Consider the following 19588-nt stretch of genomic DNA (forward strand, 5'->3'; position numbering starts at 1 on the left):
ATTTCACTTAGCGATTCACTTTGGTATTAAAGCCACTGGTGTCAGGTGACTTGACTGTCCAGGTGAAGGGGAGCAGTGGCGTGTTTCAGAGTGTTCCCTGGAGGCTGGCAGATGTGGGTCAGATTTTAACTCTGTCCCTTACTTAGCTGATGACCTTGGACAAAATACTTGACTTCACTGTGCCTCAGTTTCTTCGTCTACAGACACTGGGACAACTAAAACCAGTGCCCATTTCAAGGATTATGTTGAGGATTAAATGATATTATTCATGGAGTGTTGTGCACAGTAGTCACTTAAATAATTGCCTTTTATTTTTATGGTGACTTCTTAGGGTTTTCGGGGCCCCCCCCAAAAAAAAGATTGAGAGGAAAGGCAGGACTTCTGGAAGCGGAGAGAGCTGCAACAGTTTGAGCAGGGGCTGCAGCCTGGCCGCAGCCTGTTAGGAGGGTGGGGCTCTGCCTTCTGCAGCAGGAGGGGTCGGGGGAGGCACCCTGGCTCTGGGCACGGATCGGCCCCCTGACCTTTAGTCACTGGCTTCTCTGGACCTCAGCAAACTCATCTGTAAAACAGAGGCATGATTTCCAAGTCCCTGTTCTGGATGTCGGAGGTCCCCTCCAGCCCTCCTCATTGACGCAGGTAGATCTGGCTTGGAGCCCCTGCCCCGCTGCTCACCCGGGAGCAGGCGGGGGTGGCAGGTGGATGGGGACAGGACTGCCCTTGGAACCAGAGCAGTCGGCAGCAGTTTTTCCACGAACGTTAGGTCAGTGATTCCTTTCATTCCAGATCCTCTCTTCATGTGGGGCGTTTATCTCTGGCACCAAGAAGAGGCCGACAGGTTCCTAGCCATTTATGTGTGGAGAAGGAACTTTGTGAAATATCAGATTCTAATGGGTACTAACACTGCAACTTTATTTTAAGGACTTTTCCTCACACTCCTTTGTAATGTTAACAACACAGTCTTAAGACTGTTAATAAGCAAGTGGTGGTGAAAAGAAAAGTTGTTAGCCACACAAATCAGTTTTACGTGAAAGAGCCTAACATGTAAAAGGAAAACTCTGGTCAGTTTTCAAATGTTAACGTACAAATACTCCCAAGAGTTTTCTGAGGACAATGCTCTGATTGTGTGAGGTGTTCTAACATGGAGTAGTGGTGAAAAAATGCAATTTGGAGCCACGCAAACCTGAGGTAAAGCCCAGTTGGTGGTCTTTGGAAATTATGGGAGCTCTCTGAGTCTCAGTTCCTGAACTGTAAAATGGGGCTAATCGACTCTTGTTCGTCAGATTGTTCTGACTATTAAATGACCCAGGCCTGAAGTTGAAGTCAGTGCCTAGCACACAAGGGCTCAACCAAAAAATGTTAGTTGTCACCGGCATCATCACCGACATGTTGGATTAGAATTTCCGTGAAACCTCAAGAGCCTGAGGGGGGGGTGAGCACCCACCTTTCAAGTAAAGAGGAGTGATTATGGGAGGTGTTGACTCTCCCTTATAGCTGTTACATAGAGTGTTCTCATGTCTCTGTCTTTTTAAAAATCTCTTAATAGGAATGAATTCTTCCAAAACCAAACTAGAACTCCAGAAGCACCTGACAACGTTAACGAATCAGGAGCAAGCGACAATTTTTGAAGAGGTTCAGGTATGGTAATGGTTTCTAATTTCTAGAAGGAACGAGAATGCAGGCAACTTATCCATGAAATGTTATTTATAAAAAATTACAAAGCAGAGCGGTCAGAGCCCCGAGGAAGTGGCCCCGAGTTCCTCTTGGCTTAAGCTTTAACAGCCCCCTGGAGGGGGCCAGGTCAGAATTGGTTTTCTTGTGAATATAACTAAGCCAGGGGAGCTGTCCCTTAAAGAATGAGAGAAAGGAAATGAAGTGGAGAGAGCCTCAGCCTGGGAGACAGGGGACTTGGACTTTGGTCCCTGAGCACTGCTCTCCCCAGGAAACCTCTGCCCGCGCCTTCCTGCTGGGGATTCAGCCCTCCTTGTGGGAGTCTCAAGGGACATTTCGTACATGAAATTGAACATAATTGTTCCTCCCCTCTCTTATTTTTCAGTTTTGAAAATAGATGATGTTACCTACTATGTGATATATCAAACTTAAAAACAAAATACAGAGTGGGGAGGGTATATCTCAGTGGTAGAGCACTTGCTTAGCATGCACTGGATCCTCGGTTCAATCCCCAGTACCTCCATTTAAATAAATAAATAAATAAATAAATAAATAAGTAAGTAAGTAAGTAAGTAAGTAAGTAAATAAATAAATAAATAAAAACCTAATTATCTTCCCCCCTCAAATAAAAAAAGTTTAAAAAAACCAAACAAAAAACCAAAATACAAAACAAAACCCAAGCTCGTTGGTTTTCTGCAGTAAACCCGGAAACTCGCTCTTGTCCTCACATTTTGATGCACGTTTCTCGGGGAAACCATGCTGTGTGTGCTGGCATGCCTGTAGTCTGTTCATTATGAATCTTTAATGAGCTCATCAAAAATTTCATGTCTGCTTTAGCCGAGGGGCATTTTCTGTGGTTTCGTGGCACTTCTCTAGGGAGGAGAGCACAGCAGAACAAAGCATTAATCTCTCTTTTGGAGGGAGGAGAGTGGCAGGGTTCTGCAAAGAGAGGAGTCTTTAAACAAAACAGGAAGGCCAGCAACTCTAGACTGTGAGTTCTCTCTCCCTCCTCACTGGGGGAAGGACTGCAGACAGGGCCCTTGGTCTGTTTTCTGTTAGAGTGAAAAATTAAAGAACTGTCTTTTTCTTTAATCACATGTTAAGAGTTCTCCTTCCCTTGTTTTTCTGCAGGAAGATTGGCGAATGTTTGTAGAAAGAAAGCATAGTAAGGTTTTTAAATTCCATAAATAGCTTAGAATAACTTACGCAATTTCCAGTTGCCTTTAAATTTTCTTGTTTTCTTCTGAATTGACTTGAGACACACTACTTTGTTTTTTCTTCAAAGATCTTTAGAGTTCTAAGTACACAGTCCTCTCAGGCAAATTTAATGTGATTTGTACTTGGAATTCATAAATAGATGGACATTTGCTTCTGACTGTTAATGCGTTTGTAATGGGAGCTGGGGCTGTTTTCATCTGATGCTGGCCCACTTTGCTGTATTAGTGCTATCAAGTCACTTTGGGGAACATCTTTCTAGCAAGCATAGAAGATGTACATTCCTCCCCTAATGTGAGTTGGTTTTCTTTTTAATTTAGGCAGCACTGTGTAGTTTTCCCCAGAAGACTGTGATGAATCAAGATAGGTAATATCCAAAATATTCTTTTGCAGCAGTGACAAGTTCCTAATGGATGTGGTTCTGAGATTCTCATTGATGCATGAAAGTTTAAGACACATTATGACAAACAAACTTTAGAGAAAATCAGTGACAAAGGTTTGCTTTAAAAAATGCATTCAGTTAATATCTCAGGGCCCTGTGTGTGGTTCTAGAAGGCACTGTAATTTTTTGATTGGTTTAAAGACAAAGGGAAGTCCTACTGTTCATTGGCTTTGAAAAGCCAGCTCATACTTTGTCTTCCATCATTGTAAGTGTGGCTTTTCTTTAAATAATGCAAATTTGACACAGCTTTCTTCTGATGGCTTATTGGTAGTCTTGTTAAATTACTTCCTCAAGGATCAATCTTGTTTTTTATAAAATATTTTATAAACCAAGTCACTGGTTTATTTTTTAGTAGTAGTGCCTGTTGATGTTTTTGAAAAACCATGGGTTTCAAAAACATCATAAAGAAAAAAGTGGCTTTGCAGTGTCATGAGACTTCCTATAAATAGATTGGTTAATATTTTCCTGGAGAATATTTTGTTTCTGAGGAATTCTCCAAGGGCAAATTTTTATAAAACAAATCTAATTACTACTGAAATAAATGGTACATGATTACTTAAATAGTTATTGAAGCATACATATTTGTTTTTGTAAATCAGTGTTTCATGTTAAAATAAAAAAGTGCAACCCAAACAGAACCGGAAAGAAACAGATCATTAATTACTGTGCAGATGGTGCTGGGGATTACCACTGCTGCCAGCAAGCCAGCTTCGACTTTGAGCTCCGAGAGGAGGACTTGGTGCCCCATGGGCTTGCGGGGCTGCGAACCCTCCTCTTCCTAAGAGGACTCATGACACTGCAGAGGCACTTTTTTTTTTTATCAATGACCTTTTTGAAATGTACAATTTTCAACATATCTAGGTGGGTATATAGGAAGGTGACCCGCAGGCGGGGCCTTGCTCTCTCCTGCTGTCTCCACTGGCTGAATGTGTCCACATCCATTGTCCTTAGAGGAAGAAACTGCTTTCATGCCAAGTGGAATTGGTGAAGAAAATGTTTATAAGTCTTAATTCCATTCATCTGAATGAGTGCGTTTTAGGGAATGCCTTAATGAATACTCAGTAGGTAAATCAAGTAGATTGAGACTCAATAGATGTTGATAATGGATTAAATAACATAACTTTAAACAAGTCAAAGATTAATGGTTGGAGGAACTCCCCCCCAACTTTGTGTAGACTATATATCAACTTAGTTGGCTTTTCAGTGATTTAAAAATGATTTCTTATAAGATTTTATTATCATTTTTTTTAAAAAAGATGTCTGGTGGTTGTATCCAGGTGAGTGTCGCTATTTTGAATAGACCCCTCAGAAGACCATAGACTTTCTCAGTGTTCTGGTATTCATTAGCCAGTGTTAGAAATTGATTTTAAAATCATTTTTACAACTGACTTACAGAGAAATGAGATTAAGAAGTGTAACAAAATTGGCTTTGTTACTTTTAATAGGCAATTAATTATTTTGCATTTTTCTTTTTAAAAAATGAAATCTATAGCAAAGCACACAAATCAATGTTGTATAGTTCAATGAAATTAAAAAAATATTTTTGCAGTTAAAAGAAATTTTTGAGGCATAGTTTTTACAATATTATGTAAGTTTCAGGTGTACAACATAGTCTCTCTCTCTCTCTTTTTTTTAAATGGAGGTACTGGGGATGGAACCCAGGACCTCGTGCATGCTAAGCAGGGGCTCTGTCACTGAGCTGTACCCTCCCTGCCTCAGATGTACAATGTAGTGATTCACAGTTTTTAAAGGTTTTACTCTACTTATAGTTATTATAAAATACTGGCTGCATTTCAGTGAATTTTCATTAAGATGAATACACCTGTGCAGCAGCACCCAGATTGGGAAATAGGGCCATCCCGTCCCTCAGAACCCGGTCAGCACTGCCCCCAGGGAACCACTGTCCTGACTTCTGACGCTGTAGATAACTTTGAGTAAGCAAGTTAGTTTTTGACTGCAAAGTAGTATTATCCAACTTGAGTCCCCATTATTTTCCTCAGATTTGTCCCTCTGACTCATGGCTATTTATAAATCACCTTTAGGAAGGAATGATTTGCCCCTTTGGAGAATGGTGAAGTCACATGGTCACATGGGAGGTATTAAGGTGATGAGACCTCACGAATCGTTTTCACTCAACAGGAGGGTCGCCCCGAGTCATGTTTCAGTTATTTTAAGGAGGGATTTATTTCTTGACCTTGTGTGACACCCCAGACATGGTCTTCTCAGCCTCACCGACTTTCCCTGTGATGCCTAAGGTGCTCTGTGATGTAGTGTCTGGGTGATGGCTCTGGTGGTACCCTGTGTTCACTGCAGTCTCATTCTCTGTCCATTTGAGTAGGTTCTTTGATGTGTATGTTGAGAAAAAGAAAATGTATTAATAATTCTCTTTATTACTGCATTCTTAGCCTTTTTTAATATTTTGAAATAAGTGATTGTGAAGAATTTCTCCAAGAAAATAGACATATTCTTGTGAGAGCAGCCCAAGGTTTAATTAAAGAGTAGGAGAGGAAAGAATGGGGCAGCTCTTGGGTACCTTTCAGTCCTGTCTGCTCCTCTTTCCTGGACTTTAAAAAAAAAATAGACTTTATTTTTCAGAGCCGTTTTAGTTTCACAGAAAAAGTTCCTGTAAAACTTCTCATGCCCTCCCCCTCCCTCCCCCAATTCAGTTTCCTCTATTAGTGTCTTGTTTTAGTGTGGTACCTTTATCACAGTTGATGAGGTGGTATTGATGCATCTTTATTAACTAAAGCCCATAGTTTACATTAGGGTTCACGCCTGGTGTGGTACCTTCCATGGGTTCTGACAAACGTATAATGGCATGTAGCCACCATTATAGTACCATATGGAGTTGTTTCATTGCCCTAAAAATTCTCTGTGCTCCACCTGTTCACCCCTCTTCCCCCCTCCAAGCCCCAGGCAACCACTGATCTTTTACTGTCTCCATAGTTTTGTCTTTTCCAGAATGTCAAATAGTTGGAATTATACAGTTTGTAGCATCTTCAGATGGGCTTCTTTCCCTTAACAGTGTGCATTTGAGGTTCCTCTATGTCTTTTTATGGTTTGATAGCTCTTTTTAGTGCTGAATAATATTCCATTGTCTGGATGTACCTGTTTGTTTATCCATTCATCTATTGAAGAACATCTGGTTGCTTCTTAGTTTTGGCAGTTACAAATAAAGCTGCTGCAAACATTCCTATGCAAGCTTTTGTGTGGGCGTACAGTTTCAACTCCTTTTGGTGAATACTAAGCAGTGCGATTGCTGGATTGCCTGGTGAGAACGTAGTTAGTTCTATAAGAAGCGGCCAGACTGGCTCCCTAAGTGGCTGTACCATTTCACGGTCCCACCAGCAGTGAGTGAGAGTTCCCGTTGCCTCCTGGGCTTTTAGATTCACAGTGACCTTCCCAAAGTCAGCAGAATTAAGCTGGGATTGTGGTGTGTGACTGCCACTTTCCTCTTTTGAAGATCTGATGGGAACCTTCCCTGGAAAAATCCACTTGTTGCATAAAACATGTAAAAATTTATAACATTAAGGTCCATGGCTTGGCATCCAGAGTGAGATCATCTGTTCTAGCCTTTAAAATATTTAATCTTTAGATTTGAAATTTGGAAGAATAGGAAGTCTTCAGTGAAAACAACCCCTTCTAATCATTTACTGTCATTTCCTTGAGTAACAGGAAGAACTTATTTTAAATGATCTTTTTCTTTTAGAGAGGGAATGTCACAGGTCTGGGTTAGTGTCACTTCTGCTTCTAAAGTCTGTGACACGAGGGCAAAATCATCGTTCCTTCGTTAGCTGGGCTGCCAAGGACAGCGCTGACCCAGACTCAGATGCTTGTGTAGCTGATGCATTTATTACACCCGGACTTTGTTTTAAAGGGCAGGCAGAGAGGAGGAGCCAGGGCAGTGGATAACTATCATTATAAAGTTCCTGAAGTTTATAGACTAGAAGCTTTGTGTATTTCCAGAGTAATTCAGTTTTGTTTTCTTCATACTCAGAGAAAATAATTAAATTAGATGGTCTTCTAAAAGTGAACTGTGACTGCTATTTCAAATCCAAAGAATCTGGGAGCCAGAGGAGACCCTGGAGTGTATCTTGTGCATAGTCTTCATCTGAGCAGACGGAGAAGCTAAGATTAAGTGACTGGCCTTTGGTCACACTTCTAGGCGGCACCTTGAACCTGCGTGTCCTGATTTCTAGTCCAGTGTGTCTTGCCACTGCCCTGCCTAAAAAATAAAAAGCATATAAGGAATTTTTAAAGAAAGAAAGAAAAGAGAAACTGAGTCCATGCCATGAAATTTTGTGTGTAAGTGCATGCCTGGTGGGGCTTCCAGAAAGTGCTCCGTGGTGAACACGTTTGACGTGAGGAAGGAACCGTAACCCGGGGTCCAGTTTCTGTCTTCCTTTCCAGTCCCTAACCATAGGGTTTACAAATGTTGACCTTTGGGTGTTTACACAGATTTTGTCCTTTTCTTCTGTTTTCAGGGCTGTTTATTAAATATTTTGACTATGCCTCTAACTGATACAAAATATTTATTTTAGGTATAAGGACATCAGAGCTTAATCTGGCCCACTGGCTCCATTATCTGTTTCTTTTAAAAAAATTCTCACTTTTTAGGATCATCAGTGCCCCCTAGTGAGATGGTTGGGTAAAAAAAGCACTAGTTGGTGGATGGAAGCTGTTAGCATTTTCAAAGGGATGGTATAGCAGTTTTGGTGACAATTAAACATTAATGTATTCTTTTTTTTTTCCCCTTTAAGAAATTGAGACCAAGAAATGAGCAGCGAGAGAATGAATTGATTATTTCTTTCTTGAGATGTTTATATGAAGAGAAACAAAAAGTTCATGTCCATGTTGGGGAGGTAAAGCAGGTATGGCCCTTTTCTTTTTCTCTCTTATGAGTTTACCAGGATGCTCTGTAAAAGAGCCTTGAGGTCTTTCTGAAGCTCTGAAGCCTCTTTCTCCTTTTATTTTATTTTCATTTGTTGCATGTACGGTAAACTAGGGAAAATTTGGGAATATTTAGATTGTGCTTGGAGAAGGTGAGAGAAGTGTCTGTCTGCATTGTAGTAGGGGTGGGGCAGTTGCTCTGACGGGGGACTGGCATAGAACCTCAAGAGTGAGGTTTACGAGTAGCTGCCACCAAGACAAGCTACCTGACCTGCAGGGGCCAGTCTCTGTCACCTCACTCCCTGATAAAACGGGAGTGACGTTGTACAGCTGCCTTCAGAATTACAGGAAGTACCCGAGTTCCTTGTCACATAAATGCCGTGTGAATGTACGGTGGCGCTCTGGCACAGCACAGGTGACGCTGGCCTGGGTGCTGAGCCCTTCACATGGAGGGCATGTTCCTTCCATCTCGCATGCTGGATGGATGTGCGGAGTCCGCCTCCCACCTCCACTGCCCACAGCTTTGTTCAGCTTTTCTGTGTGAGGAGTGCTGCGTCAGAAGCCGGGGCCACCTGCAGGTCTCCGTCTTTGAAAAGTTTTGCATTTGGGATTCAGTACGCATGGGGCCAAGGACCATTTTCCTATATTTTTTTAACTCTGTGTAAGTCAATCATAATAACCATTATAACTTCTGGACATGCATTTTATTTTTTTTTTTACTGGTAGGCCAGAAAATCTAGAGAAAAATCAGTAAAGGATGTTCAAAAAATCTTAAATTTCCAAAAGTATATTGACTTTTTAAAAAAACACCACCAGAAGCCACTCCCCGGGGGTCTATTCTGAAGGCACTGTAAAGCTCAGTCACGTGCTCTCTTCCTTGCTGTTTTCCCTGTAAACAGCCCCTGCTTTTCTGGTAACCTGACCGTGATGCAGTTTTGCTGGGATCGCACATAGCAACTCTCCCCATTTGTTTCTCCCTTCCGGTTGGCTTCGGCAGTCACATGCCCTTCCTGAGCTCTTAATCACATACAGTGTCCAACATTGTTTTTAATCTCATTGGCCGACTCTAGGGCCCCTTAGCTGCGACCCTAGTACCAGTACGTGGTGTTTTTGGCCTTTATGTGTTGACGTTCCCCCCCTTGCAGCCAGTGCCCTTGAGGCCGCCTGCGAGTTCTGGGCGCCACCTGTTCACTTTTGGGTGGGCTACCCAGTCTAAGTTTTCAGTTAATTCTCTAGTTCACTTTTCAACCTATTTCTTTTCTTGTTTCCTTTCCTCTTCTCTTTTGTGCCACTGACAGTTATTCTGTGTTCTGATTTTCTTCTTCCTGAGTCAGTCCAACTTACTCCAACAGGAAATTGATAACTTTGAAATAATTTGTAACTGCTAGAAAGGGGAATGAAGCATTTCTGGTGGGTGGGAAGTTTTGACCTCAGGGCAGTCTCATTTTTATGGAACAGGGTAATATCTTTATGATTAGGACATAGGCTAGTACAGTGGAGAAATATATTTCATGTTTTTTTTTTTTTTTCCCCATTTGAAAACAGAATTTAAAGGAGACTGAGCCTCAAGGTGGAACTGGCATCTGGGCATCCCTTTCACTAGAGGTTTCTAAACATTCTGTAACCCAGGAGGCTTGTGTCTTTGCCTGTAAGGAAGTTGCCCCGATCCCCAGTGGTTGGGTGGTCCCGCAGGCTGGACACCCTCTTGGGCTCTGAGCTTAGCTTTTCAGAGCAGCAACTGCTTTATAGATGGATCAGATGGACTTTCGAGAGTCACCAGTAGATTCTTGCTCTTACTTTCTGCTACCAGATGGTTTAACTACGTGGATTTCATTACCTTCTTGTTACTCCTAAAAATTCCTGGAACTTTTGAAAATGTGTTATGACTTGACCAGAGAGAAATGGAACTGTGGTCTGTGCCCACCAGCCTTCAGAAGTGGACCGAAGACATGAACCACAGTCTCAGGGCTGTACTTCTCAGAGCCATGGTGATTCCAACCCATGCGTGTTTTTCAGACTAAAATGCTGGTGTTGGAGGCTGGTAGAGGGATCGTTTCATAAAGTAGAAAACAAACTGAATGAATCCTTTGATCTTATGGGAAAGGATTCAGTTTGGACAAAGACTTATAAATTAATAAAGTTTAAAGGGTACCACGTTTTAATCATTTTTGCTTGTGTTCACTGAGCTGGTACAGAAATTAATAATATTAAATCAACTGCCACTGGTTGAATGGCATGTATCAGACATAGTTTTAATTTTTTACACGACTTCTGCCATTTTTTCTACAATGCCTTTTTGAGTTCGGTGGCATGATACCCATGTGAGACACGAGGACATGGGGAATGGGGTCAAGATGTTTGCTGGGCAGCGTGGAGCCCATGTGTCTGAGGTCCAAGGACATCATCTTAATCATCATGCCCTTTAGGAGCTTAATTATCAAAATTTAATATTATGTAACTATTCATTGATATGCCTGGGTCCATTATCCAGTAGATAAGTTTTTTTTCTGACATTTTATTACAGAAATTGTCAGACATACAGAAAAGTTGAAAGAATCGCACAGTGAGCACTTTTATACCCACCATCTGGCTGAAACCGTTTTTAGCACTGTTGTGTTTGCTGCCGTGTATCTGTCCGTCTCCTATGCCACCTTACTTCTGATGCCTTTCAGAGCAAGTTTCTGATGTTAGTACTCTTGATTCCCAAACACTTAGTTTGCGTATCATTAATGAGAGTTTGGTATTTATCTACTGTTTTTTTGAGATAACATTTGCATATAGTAAGTTGCACAAATCTTGAGTGAACCATCTGTTGAGTTTTAAGGATTTCATACATTTAGTTAGCCCCAACCGCTCTCAAGATATAGAACATGTCCATCACTCCAGAAAGTACCCCACACCCTGTCAGTCCTCCGTCCCTCAGGCAACCACTCTTTTGATTTTTTTTCCACCATAGGTTAGTTTTGACTATTCTAGGACTTTCTATAAATGGAATCATACAGTATGTTCTCTTTTAGTTCTGGCTTCTTTCTCTTAGCGTAATGTTTTTGATGTTGCATAAATCAGTAATGTGTTCCTTTTTATCTCATTGTGTCCATACCACAGTTTATTTCTCTATTCTCCTTTTGTTGGACACCTAAGCTGTTTCCAGGTTCTGGTTATTGTGAATAAAGCTGCTGGTGAATATGCTGTGACAGCTCAGGATGGTGGGTTCTCAACTGAGGACTTCATTTTAGCTTCAGAATTTGAAACTTGGCTCCAAACGTTCAGGCTTAGAGTTCTCCCCTCTGTCTTGGGGTGGGCAGTGTGAGCACTGTGGTACAATTCACTCGAGAACCGCAAACTAGGAACTTTAAAGGAGAAACTTCTAGATGCTTAGTTTAAAATAAACAAGGAATGTGTTATTTCCTAAATGAAATTATTTTCTAAGCATGAATTATTTTCTAGATGTGAATTTTCAGGTTGCATTTGAATTATGACGGTAGACAGAGAAGAATGATTTTAGACTGTAGAGGAGAGCAGAAGCAGCACTGAATTAAGTGCAGAGAGACTCTAATGGGCTGGTTTATTAAAAACAAAAACAAAAACAAAACACCAGCGCAGGTTTTCTGTGTAGGATCTACTGCATACTACTAGTCTTTTACCCGGTATTTTCCTTATATGTCAACACAATTCAAAATGCTTCTCTTTTATGAAAACTTTTGTTATGAGTTTCAAAGCAAGTCTACAGCTTTGTACCTTTGTGAGTGAGCTAGTGTTGAGTCAAATACAGGTGCCTGAGCTCCTTTATGGGTAATTCCCTTTGCTCTGGTGGCTGCTTTGTGTCTGAATAAGCTCTTATTCTTGGTAAATGATTGCATAGGACCAAATTGCAGCTAATAAGGCACCCACCCATGGTACATAACTTGGTCAATATTTGTTGAGTGAGTGTCACTCTTCTCAACACCTGCAGGATATAGCTGGGGTGAATTGAAGGCATTTATTGTATTAATCTGCACACTTCTCTGTATACTTGAAATATGTAACAACAACAAGGAATAGTCGATGTTTAGAGTAATAAAGGATGTGGTGGTTGTTTTCTAACAATCATCATCTAGCAGGAAGCATTCAGGTAAGCATCCAGAGAAGAGGCAGTTTAATTTTGAGGATTAAAAAATTTTTATTTTAGCATACCTCTGTTAATAAGTAACATTAAACTTCATTTTGTGATTGGCAAACAGATTTAGTTTCACGTTATGGTCACTTAAGGAGGAGATGCTTCGTTGCAGGGGAGAGCGAATGGGATGATGGAAAGAAGAGGTGGGAGAGAAGAAAAAGTAGGATTCTGTAGAAGGGGATGAAGATTATTGTAGGCAGAGGGGGATGGATTCTTCAGTTGATTATTTTGTCTTACCCTGTGAAATGCCCCCAAAAGTAAGTTGTTACTTTACTCTAAAGAGCTAATCATAGCTCCCTTAGTACTGGAAGCTGTGCCCAGTGCTTTAATGCTTTACCTGTTTTAATCACAGTGCAACACAGTGCTATGATTAGATCTTGAGGTTGGTCTCAATTTATAGAAGAGGAAATTGTGGCTCAGAGTAAGTAACTTGCATAAGGCCACGGCTAATAAATGACATATCTCTGACCCAGCCCGAGCCCAAGCTCTAAGCTGCTTTGTTAACTGATTGGCTTCTAAGCAGATCTCCTCATTACATTTGGAGTAGGCAAAGCAACTCTTTGAGGCAAAATTATTTCCTGGACATGCAGTCATGTCACCAAGTGACAGATGAGAAGATGAGAAGAGGTCACACAAAGAATATGGCCTGGGGTCAAAAAGATGCATCCTAGAGACTTTTCAATCCTTTTTTTTTTTTAAAAAGGTAGGAAAAGAGGAAGGCAGGAGGCTCTAAGTGACTTGACTTTACATTGTTTTATTTTTTAGACATCACAGATTGTGGCAGAGAATATTGGAAGTGAATTGCCATCTAGTGCCACTCGATTTAGGCTAGATATGCTGAAGAACAAAGCAAAGAAATCTTTAACAGAGTCTTTAGAAAGTATTTTGTCCCGGGTAAGTGCCATAATTTCTCTTAATTTAAGTTAAATGACTTTTTGAGAGAGCATGAGATTCAGTTCTTTGTTTTTACTCCATCAGTGTTCATCATGAAGTATAGAAGGGTAAGACCTTTTAAAATGTCTTCTCAGTCTTCGAATAATGTTATCTTCACTTAAAATTCAGGTTTTATCTTGGCCTTAGTTAAAAAAAAACTTCACTCTTTTGTAGATTATATCCATGGAATTTTTGTCTCCCAGAGAGTGTTATTTGTTGGCTAGTCCCTCTAAAGAGCACGGATTAGATACGCCAACGTGTGGGTTCCGTTCTCCCTTGTGTCACTAGGTACTATTTAAAAATCCAGTTATTGTCAGCTGTTATTGTTATATGTCTGGAACTTCTAAGCAGGATCTGCAAACAGTGGCCCTTGGGTCAAATACCATTCATCTCTGGTTTTTGTAACTAAAGATTTATTGAAACACAATCACATCAGTTCACCTGTTGTCTAAGGCTGCTTTTCTGCAGAGTTGAGTAGTTGCCACAGACACCACGGAGCATAACAGCTTTATTTTCTGTCCCGTTACAGAAAAAGTTTGTGGCCTGCAGCTCTCTAGGAAGAACGAGTATATATATGCTGCTCCAATCTGGGGGTTCTTTAAGAAATCACTACCACCCCGTCCCCCTTCGTTCTCATGGGTGTAAATACCCTTGATGGCACTTCTAAGAAATAAAAGTTAGATTTTCTCTCAAAGTCTTGCACCTTTCTGGAGCTTGCAGTTGTCTTCTTACAGTTCTTTTTTATTTCACGAACCACTCCATTTGATGAATCATGCTTTAGTTTTCGTAGAAGTTAAATTTTATTGTGTGTGAAGATGTTTCTGAGAATTTTGCAGCAACCTTATAGATAATTAAAACCATTTCACTTACAAAACCAGAGTTGGAGTGGGGCTGCTTTGGAGAGCTCCCAAGTGGAGAGATGGCGGTTTGGGTGTCACGGCCTGGCAGGTCATGATGCCGTGTGACTCAGGAGAGCGATGTTGAGCGTGCACACTTCAGCACTTGCTCTTCCTAGACATGTCTCTTCCCCTGCCCGTCATCCTGCCAATGACTAATCCAAAAGATGCTTTGAAACATTCAGGTTGGCTTAAAAGAATATGATTGTCTCAATGCACATATGCACTCAACAGTGTTTCTCAGTAAATGCATTTTTCCTGAGCTTATTTAAACAGATCAGGTCGCTTCCTTTGCAAAACCTCAGAGGTCATAACTGCCTTTCTTTATGCAGGGTAATAAAGCCAAAGGCCTGCAGGAGCACTCCGCCAATCTGGACTTGGACAGCTCGGCGTCTAGCACGTTAAGTAACACCAGCAAGGTAAGCACATTTCTTTTTAAGTGACCCCCTGAAGAAACCAGCACATGGGTCTTCCTCGTCCCCTATATACAGGGTCTGTCAAGAGGAACAAAAGAAACTCGTATCTCCAATCATGAAAAGTTTGGTGCTTCCAGACCTCCAGGTGCAGATGGAGGGCTGGTCATGCAGTTCTGTTCCAAGAAAAAAGGTTTACCTACCAAAGCAGATGCCATCCCATAAACAAAGGAACAAAATCGCAGTTTTAGACCACTGAGATCTAATTTAGCACAAAGCAGTCAATGGATTTCTTAAATCGGTTTTCCAATGAAATCTAAATGAAATATTAAAAATAATTTAAGTTAGAGAAACCTCAAAATTGGGTTTGTGAATTCTGAGAAGTATGTAGGGTAAATTCCTGAAACTTACTGTATCCTCTGGCTGGCTCTATGATTATAATTAAATATTACTATTTTTATAAATAAGCAGTGAAGCCTCCGCCCTCATGTCTGTCACCAATGGGCACAGCTTTGTGACAGCGAGAAAGTCGGTGGTTCTCTTTGGTGACAAACCTGTATCTATGTCCTTGTTTTAATTTCTTGCTTTCTTGACATACAAGCATATTTAAACCTAGTTAGTTGAACTTTTTAACCACCAGAAACTACCAGAAAAGTGGATTTTGGATTTTGTGCTGGGACAGTCAGCTTTCCTTCTGCGACCAGAATGCCCTCAGATGGAAGAGAGGGGAGTTTTTGTGAAAGCCAGCTCCCTACTACAGGAATCTTAAGTTCTTTTGAGCTCCCTCTGGGGCATGTGGCTTTCAAAGTTTTTAGACCATAAGCAACAGTAATTTACACCTTTAACATCGCAAAATGGTTCACAGACAAACATACACACTCACACATAAAATTTCACAAAACAGAATTTACTGTAAACAATATGTGGTACATACTGGTATTTTCTATTCTGTTTTGAAAAGTTTAGTGAAAAAGACCACAAAATTGATACTACTACCTACTAATGTGTTAGAGTCTATAGTTTGAGAAACACTGCCTTAGTGGAGTGCTTTTTCAAATTCTAAGGTGCATCTTTAGTGGGGTCTGGTTAAAATGCAGATTCTGATTCAATAGGCCTGGGTGAGGCCTAAAATGCTGACCCACTTGGGGGAGCAAGACCCTAGACACACCCACCTTCTGCATGTGATTTTCTAAGTTAGAATCTTGTGGGACGTAGTGTCATCTGTGCTCCGTTGCCCACATACTGATTCTGCCCACAATTCATTTGAAGTTTGGAAGCATTATGGTTTGTTTATCCTCTGGATATAGCTGAATAAGACAGAGCCCCTCCCCTCTGGGAGCTCATCTGGTAAGAAGGAGGTGACAGATACACAGCATTGAGTGTAGAGTGCTGTGCGCCGGAGAGTTCAAGTAAGAGCTGGTGGTAGCTCAGTGGTCACAGGAGTCCGGGGAGGGATGATATTTTTGGTCAGTGAGACCAGAAAAAGCTGGCGGGGTTGGAGGGGGCAGTATTGCTTCTGAATTAAATCTTGGGGAAACTGTAGGAATTGTACTGTGGAAGTGGACAGGGAAAAAGGTGTTCAGATTAGTTCAAATAAACATACTGTGAAGAAATTCATATCACTCAAGTGACTTTCCCAGAAAGTCTTATTGCTTGTTTTTTTATTCTTCTTCAAAACACAGATCTGGGAATATACACATAGCTTGAATTTCTAGGGTAATTCTGGGAGAAATGCAGCTTTTCAAAAGCTACCTATGTGTATTGTATGTGTGGCTGTCTGCACTTCTTTACATATTTTTTCATCCTGAGATTAAGAAACTGTTGTAAAGATGTGCTTTTATGTAATTGAATCTCTTCTAATAAATGGATCGTCTAGAAGCAAAGAAGCTGAGCATCTGAGTGGCCCTTTCAGGTGTAAGGTTAAGCAAAGGGTGAGCTGGTCCACGTAATTTGGAGGGGTTAATGAGAGTTGAGATGAACAGGCTTGCATGATGGCCATTGCTTGATGTATTGTCTTAGACACATTTTTAAAGCCTTAAATTAAAAGAATCTTTGTAACTGTAGAGTCTTGAAGAATGAAAAATTGAAGTTATGTTTAAAGTAATTAACGTTTCATAATGTTTTGGGAATTAAGCCTTTTAAATTTAATTACTAAAAAATTAAGTTTGTATAATCTCTCTCCTCAATAAACATAAATTTAATCTCTTAAAATCCTTAATACCTATCATCTAAAAGACACTCAACTGTGGGGGCAGGTGAACAAGAAGAATTTAGATTCTCCAGTCCACCATTAGATGCATTCATTCCTTTCTGCGCTTTTTGTGTTGATTTATTTATCCCTTCTAGCAGTTCTAGTAGGGACAAGCTGGCACACTTTGTCTTATTTTATGTTTTTTGATTTGAGGAAAATATATTGGCCCCCAGCCATGTCTTGGGCGTGCAGCACTAAGTGTGAGTGGTGGCAGTTCATTCCCTTGAAAAAGTATGCATCTGGCAAGCCTGCAGTGTGAAGATATTGTCATGGTTCTCAACAAGTGTTTGCGTACCCACTCAGTAAATTCACTGAGTACCTAATAAATAATAACTTACATTTGTATAACATTTTAAGTGAACGGGTACTTATGGTTGTATTATCTTGCTTAATTCCGACACCCAGTGAGATAAATTTTCACTGCACCCTTTTACAGATGAGGAAATTAAAGTGTAGGGAGAAGTTAAGAGATTTGCCCTGAACCACGGCAAGAAGTGCTTAGAGAGATTTTTCCATATCTAAGAATAATACAGGATATAATTTTTAACCCTCAAGATTACCAGGTTAAATCTCAACATTAGGTCCAATTCCGAGAGAGTCTTAAAATATGGGTATAACATGTATGAACACACTTGGCTGAGATAAAGAACTTGATTTGTTTAAACGGTGCAGACAAGTTACACAACTGTCTCTGCTTAAAAGCAACAGTAAAGAGTTCTGTCTTCTAGACAGAGAACTATTTCAGCTTTGCTTGGGACAGTTGCAAGTTGTAATTTACGGCCTTCACACCTGCGTTTGGTAGTTTCCCCATTTGTCCTGCAAACAAGTGTTTTGTCTCTAACAGCAGGCATTTGATGGGCCTTTACTGCGTTGCACTTTTGGTGGCTTCTAGACGGCATTTATAGTCAGAAGATGTGCATACTGAAATGTTTTCCTGCCGTTGGAATTGGATTTATGAATCTCACAAGTGCCCTGTGATGTGTCTGATGTGCTGTCTGTCTGCTGCCAGGAGCCGTCTGTGTGTGAGAAGGAGGCCTTGCCGATCTCCGAGAGCTCCTTCAGGCTCCTCGGCTCCTCGGATGACCTGTCCAGTGACTCGGAGGACCACCCCGCGGAAGAGCTCGCCCCGCTGTCACCTCAGCGGGGCTTCAGAAGGCGTGCCAACACCCTGAGCCACGTCCCAGTGGAGTGCCAGGAGCCCCCGGAGCCTGCCAAGGGGTCCCCAGGGGTCTCGCAGAGGAAACTTGTGAGGTATCACTCAGTGAGCACAGAGACGCCTCATGAACGGAAGTAAGATTTGTTTAAAATGTAGATTTGTTGTATAAATGGCTGGGGCTTACCTGTTCCTGACCAGGTACGTGCGGCTCAGCCGTGCTGATGGGGTCAGAGAGAAGCCTAGGTCAGCTTTCACTATTGGCTTAAAAGATAACCCTCGCAGCGGTGCCTGTTTCCGCCACTTCCCCCCCGGGACTGTGTAGCTATCATAGATGCTCGGACTTGCGCCAGTGCAGGGACAGTGAGGGAGCAGGTCAGGCGGAGCAGGCCCGCGGGGCACAGCGGGGCTCCTCTCGCAGTGTGAGGGCTGGTGACTGCTGGCCTCGAGGAAGCAGCCATGGAGGGGCTGCTCATTTGGAGGCCGGGACGGCGGCGTGGCGTCGGGCCGCCTGTGCTGGATCACAGCCTGGGGCCCCGTCCTGCTCTGTGCTGGGCCGGGCAAGTCACTGCCCGTCGCCGTTGGAGTGGGCAGTATCTGAAGTCCCCTGCAGTGTGAGGATTCTAGAGCCTCCCGACAAGATTGACTAACTTTGATAACGGGCTCTAGCGAGTTTCCTGGTTCTAGAGCTGGGTAAGCACTACAGAGGGTTCCTTCCAGGGTCCCTTGGCAATTAATTTGAGCCCAGGTGTCAGAGAGCATGAATGGGCACAGAGATATCATTAAAAATAACTTTAAACGTCTTTTCAAAGCCCTTGCCTTATAAACACGAAGCAGGCCCTGCCTGCGTGCAGCCCTTCCTCCCTCTTTTGGTGACATCGGGAGTACGGCGCGCGTCGGAGCCGGTTCTGCACCGATGAGGGGTGTCCACACGGGGGCGTCTGAGATGCTGCTGGTGGACAGGGGACGGTGTCTGCAGTCGCAGACAGTGTGGTGGAGCCTCTCAGCCTGTCTTCAGTCAGCCCTTCAAGATAGTTATGGCGGTTCTTTGGAATTCGGCTGGATAACTGTGATCCCAGAGCAGGACCCACTTCAGAAGCTAATACTCAATCATACGACATTTTAGAGACCAGGATAGGTTGAGGCTTTGTGGGATTCTCGTCATGTTTTCTAGAACCTTGTGCACACGCTTCTTTTATTCCGCCCCTCTGCTGTGCTCCCGCCCCTCTTTTCCCGGCACTTTAGTGATGATGGAAACCTTCCTGTCTGGAGATTCCTAGCCGTCTTGCTAATAAGCCTGCTGTTTTGCATTAGCTAAGGATGGTAGGAAATTAGAATCCCTGACAGCCCTGGTTCCCTTCTCCCCTAAGAATGCAGCTTCCTAAAGGTCGTGCCGGATGTAGGTGATGAGGGGACGTGGAAACGTCCTGCCCTCCGCCCTCCCTCCCCAGCTTACCTCTTTGGCCTTGCATCCCCTCGTGACCTCTCTGCTCATTTATGCACAGGAAATGAGACTTGACGTTAGAAGCAGGTTATTGTTCAGTTTAAAGAGAGATGTATTTTTAAAACTC

General features: G+C 42.0%; 1 protein-coding gene across 12 annotated transcripts in view; it reads left to right on the top strand.

Annotated features, from left to right (window-relative positions):
- TBC1D1 (TBC1 domain family member 1) overlaps nt 1-19588 on the top strand; it is a 194034-nt gene that overhangs the window by 98437 nt on the left and 76009 nt on the right. For 9 of the 12 annotated variants that reach the window (XM_032495775.1, XM_032495720.1, XM_032495711.1 and 6 more), the window contains 5 exons: nt 1544-1635; nt 8086-8196; nt 13137-13265; nt 14533-14619; nt 17874-18154. In XM_032495775.1, coding sequence (XP_032351666.1) covers nt 1544-1635; nt 8086-8196; nt 13137-13265; nt 14533-14619; nt 17874-18154 — 700 coding nt within the window. Of the gene's footprint in view, nt 1-623; nt 761-1543; nt 1636-8085; nt 8197-13136; nt 13266-14532; nt 14620-17873; nt 18155-19588 lie in introns of those variants that run through there. The other 3 variants (XM_032495716.1, XM_032495739.1, XM_032495792.1) reach the window with 2 other exon arrangements.

The sequence above is a fragment of the Camelus ferus genome, chromosome 2, assembly GCF_009834535.1.
Source record: "Camelus ferus isolate YT-003-E chromosome 2, BCGSAC_Cfer_1.0, whole genome shotgun sequence".
NCBI classification, from domain to species: Eukaryota; Metazoa; Chordata; class Mammalia; order Artiodactyla; family Camelidae; genus Camelus; species Camelus ferus.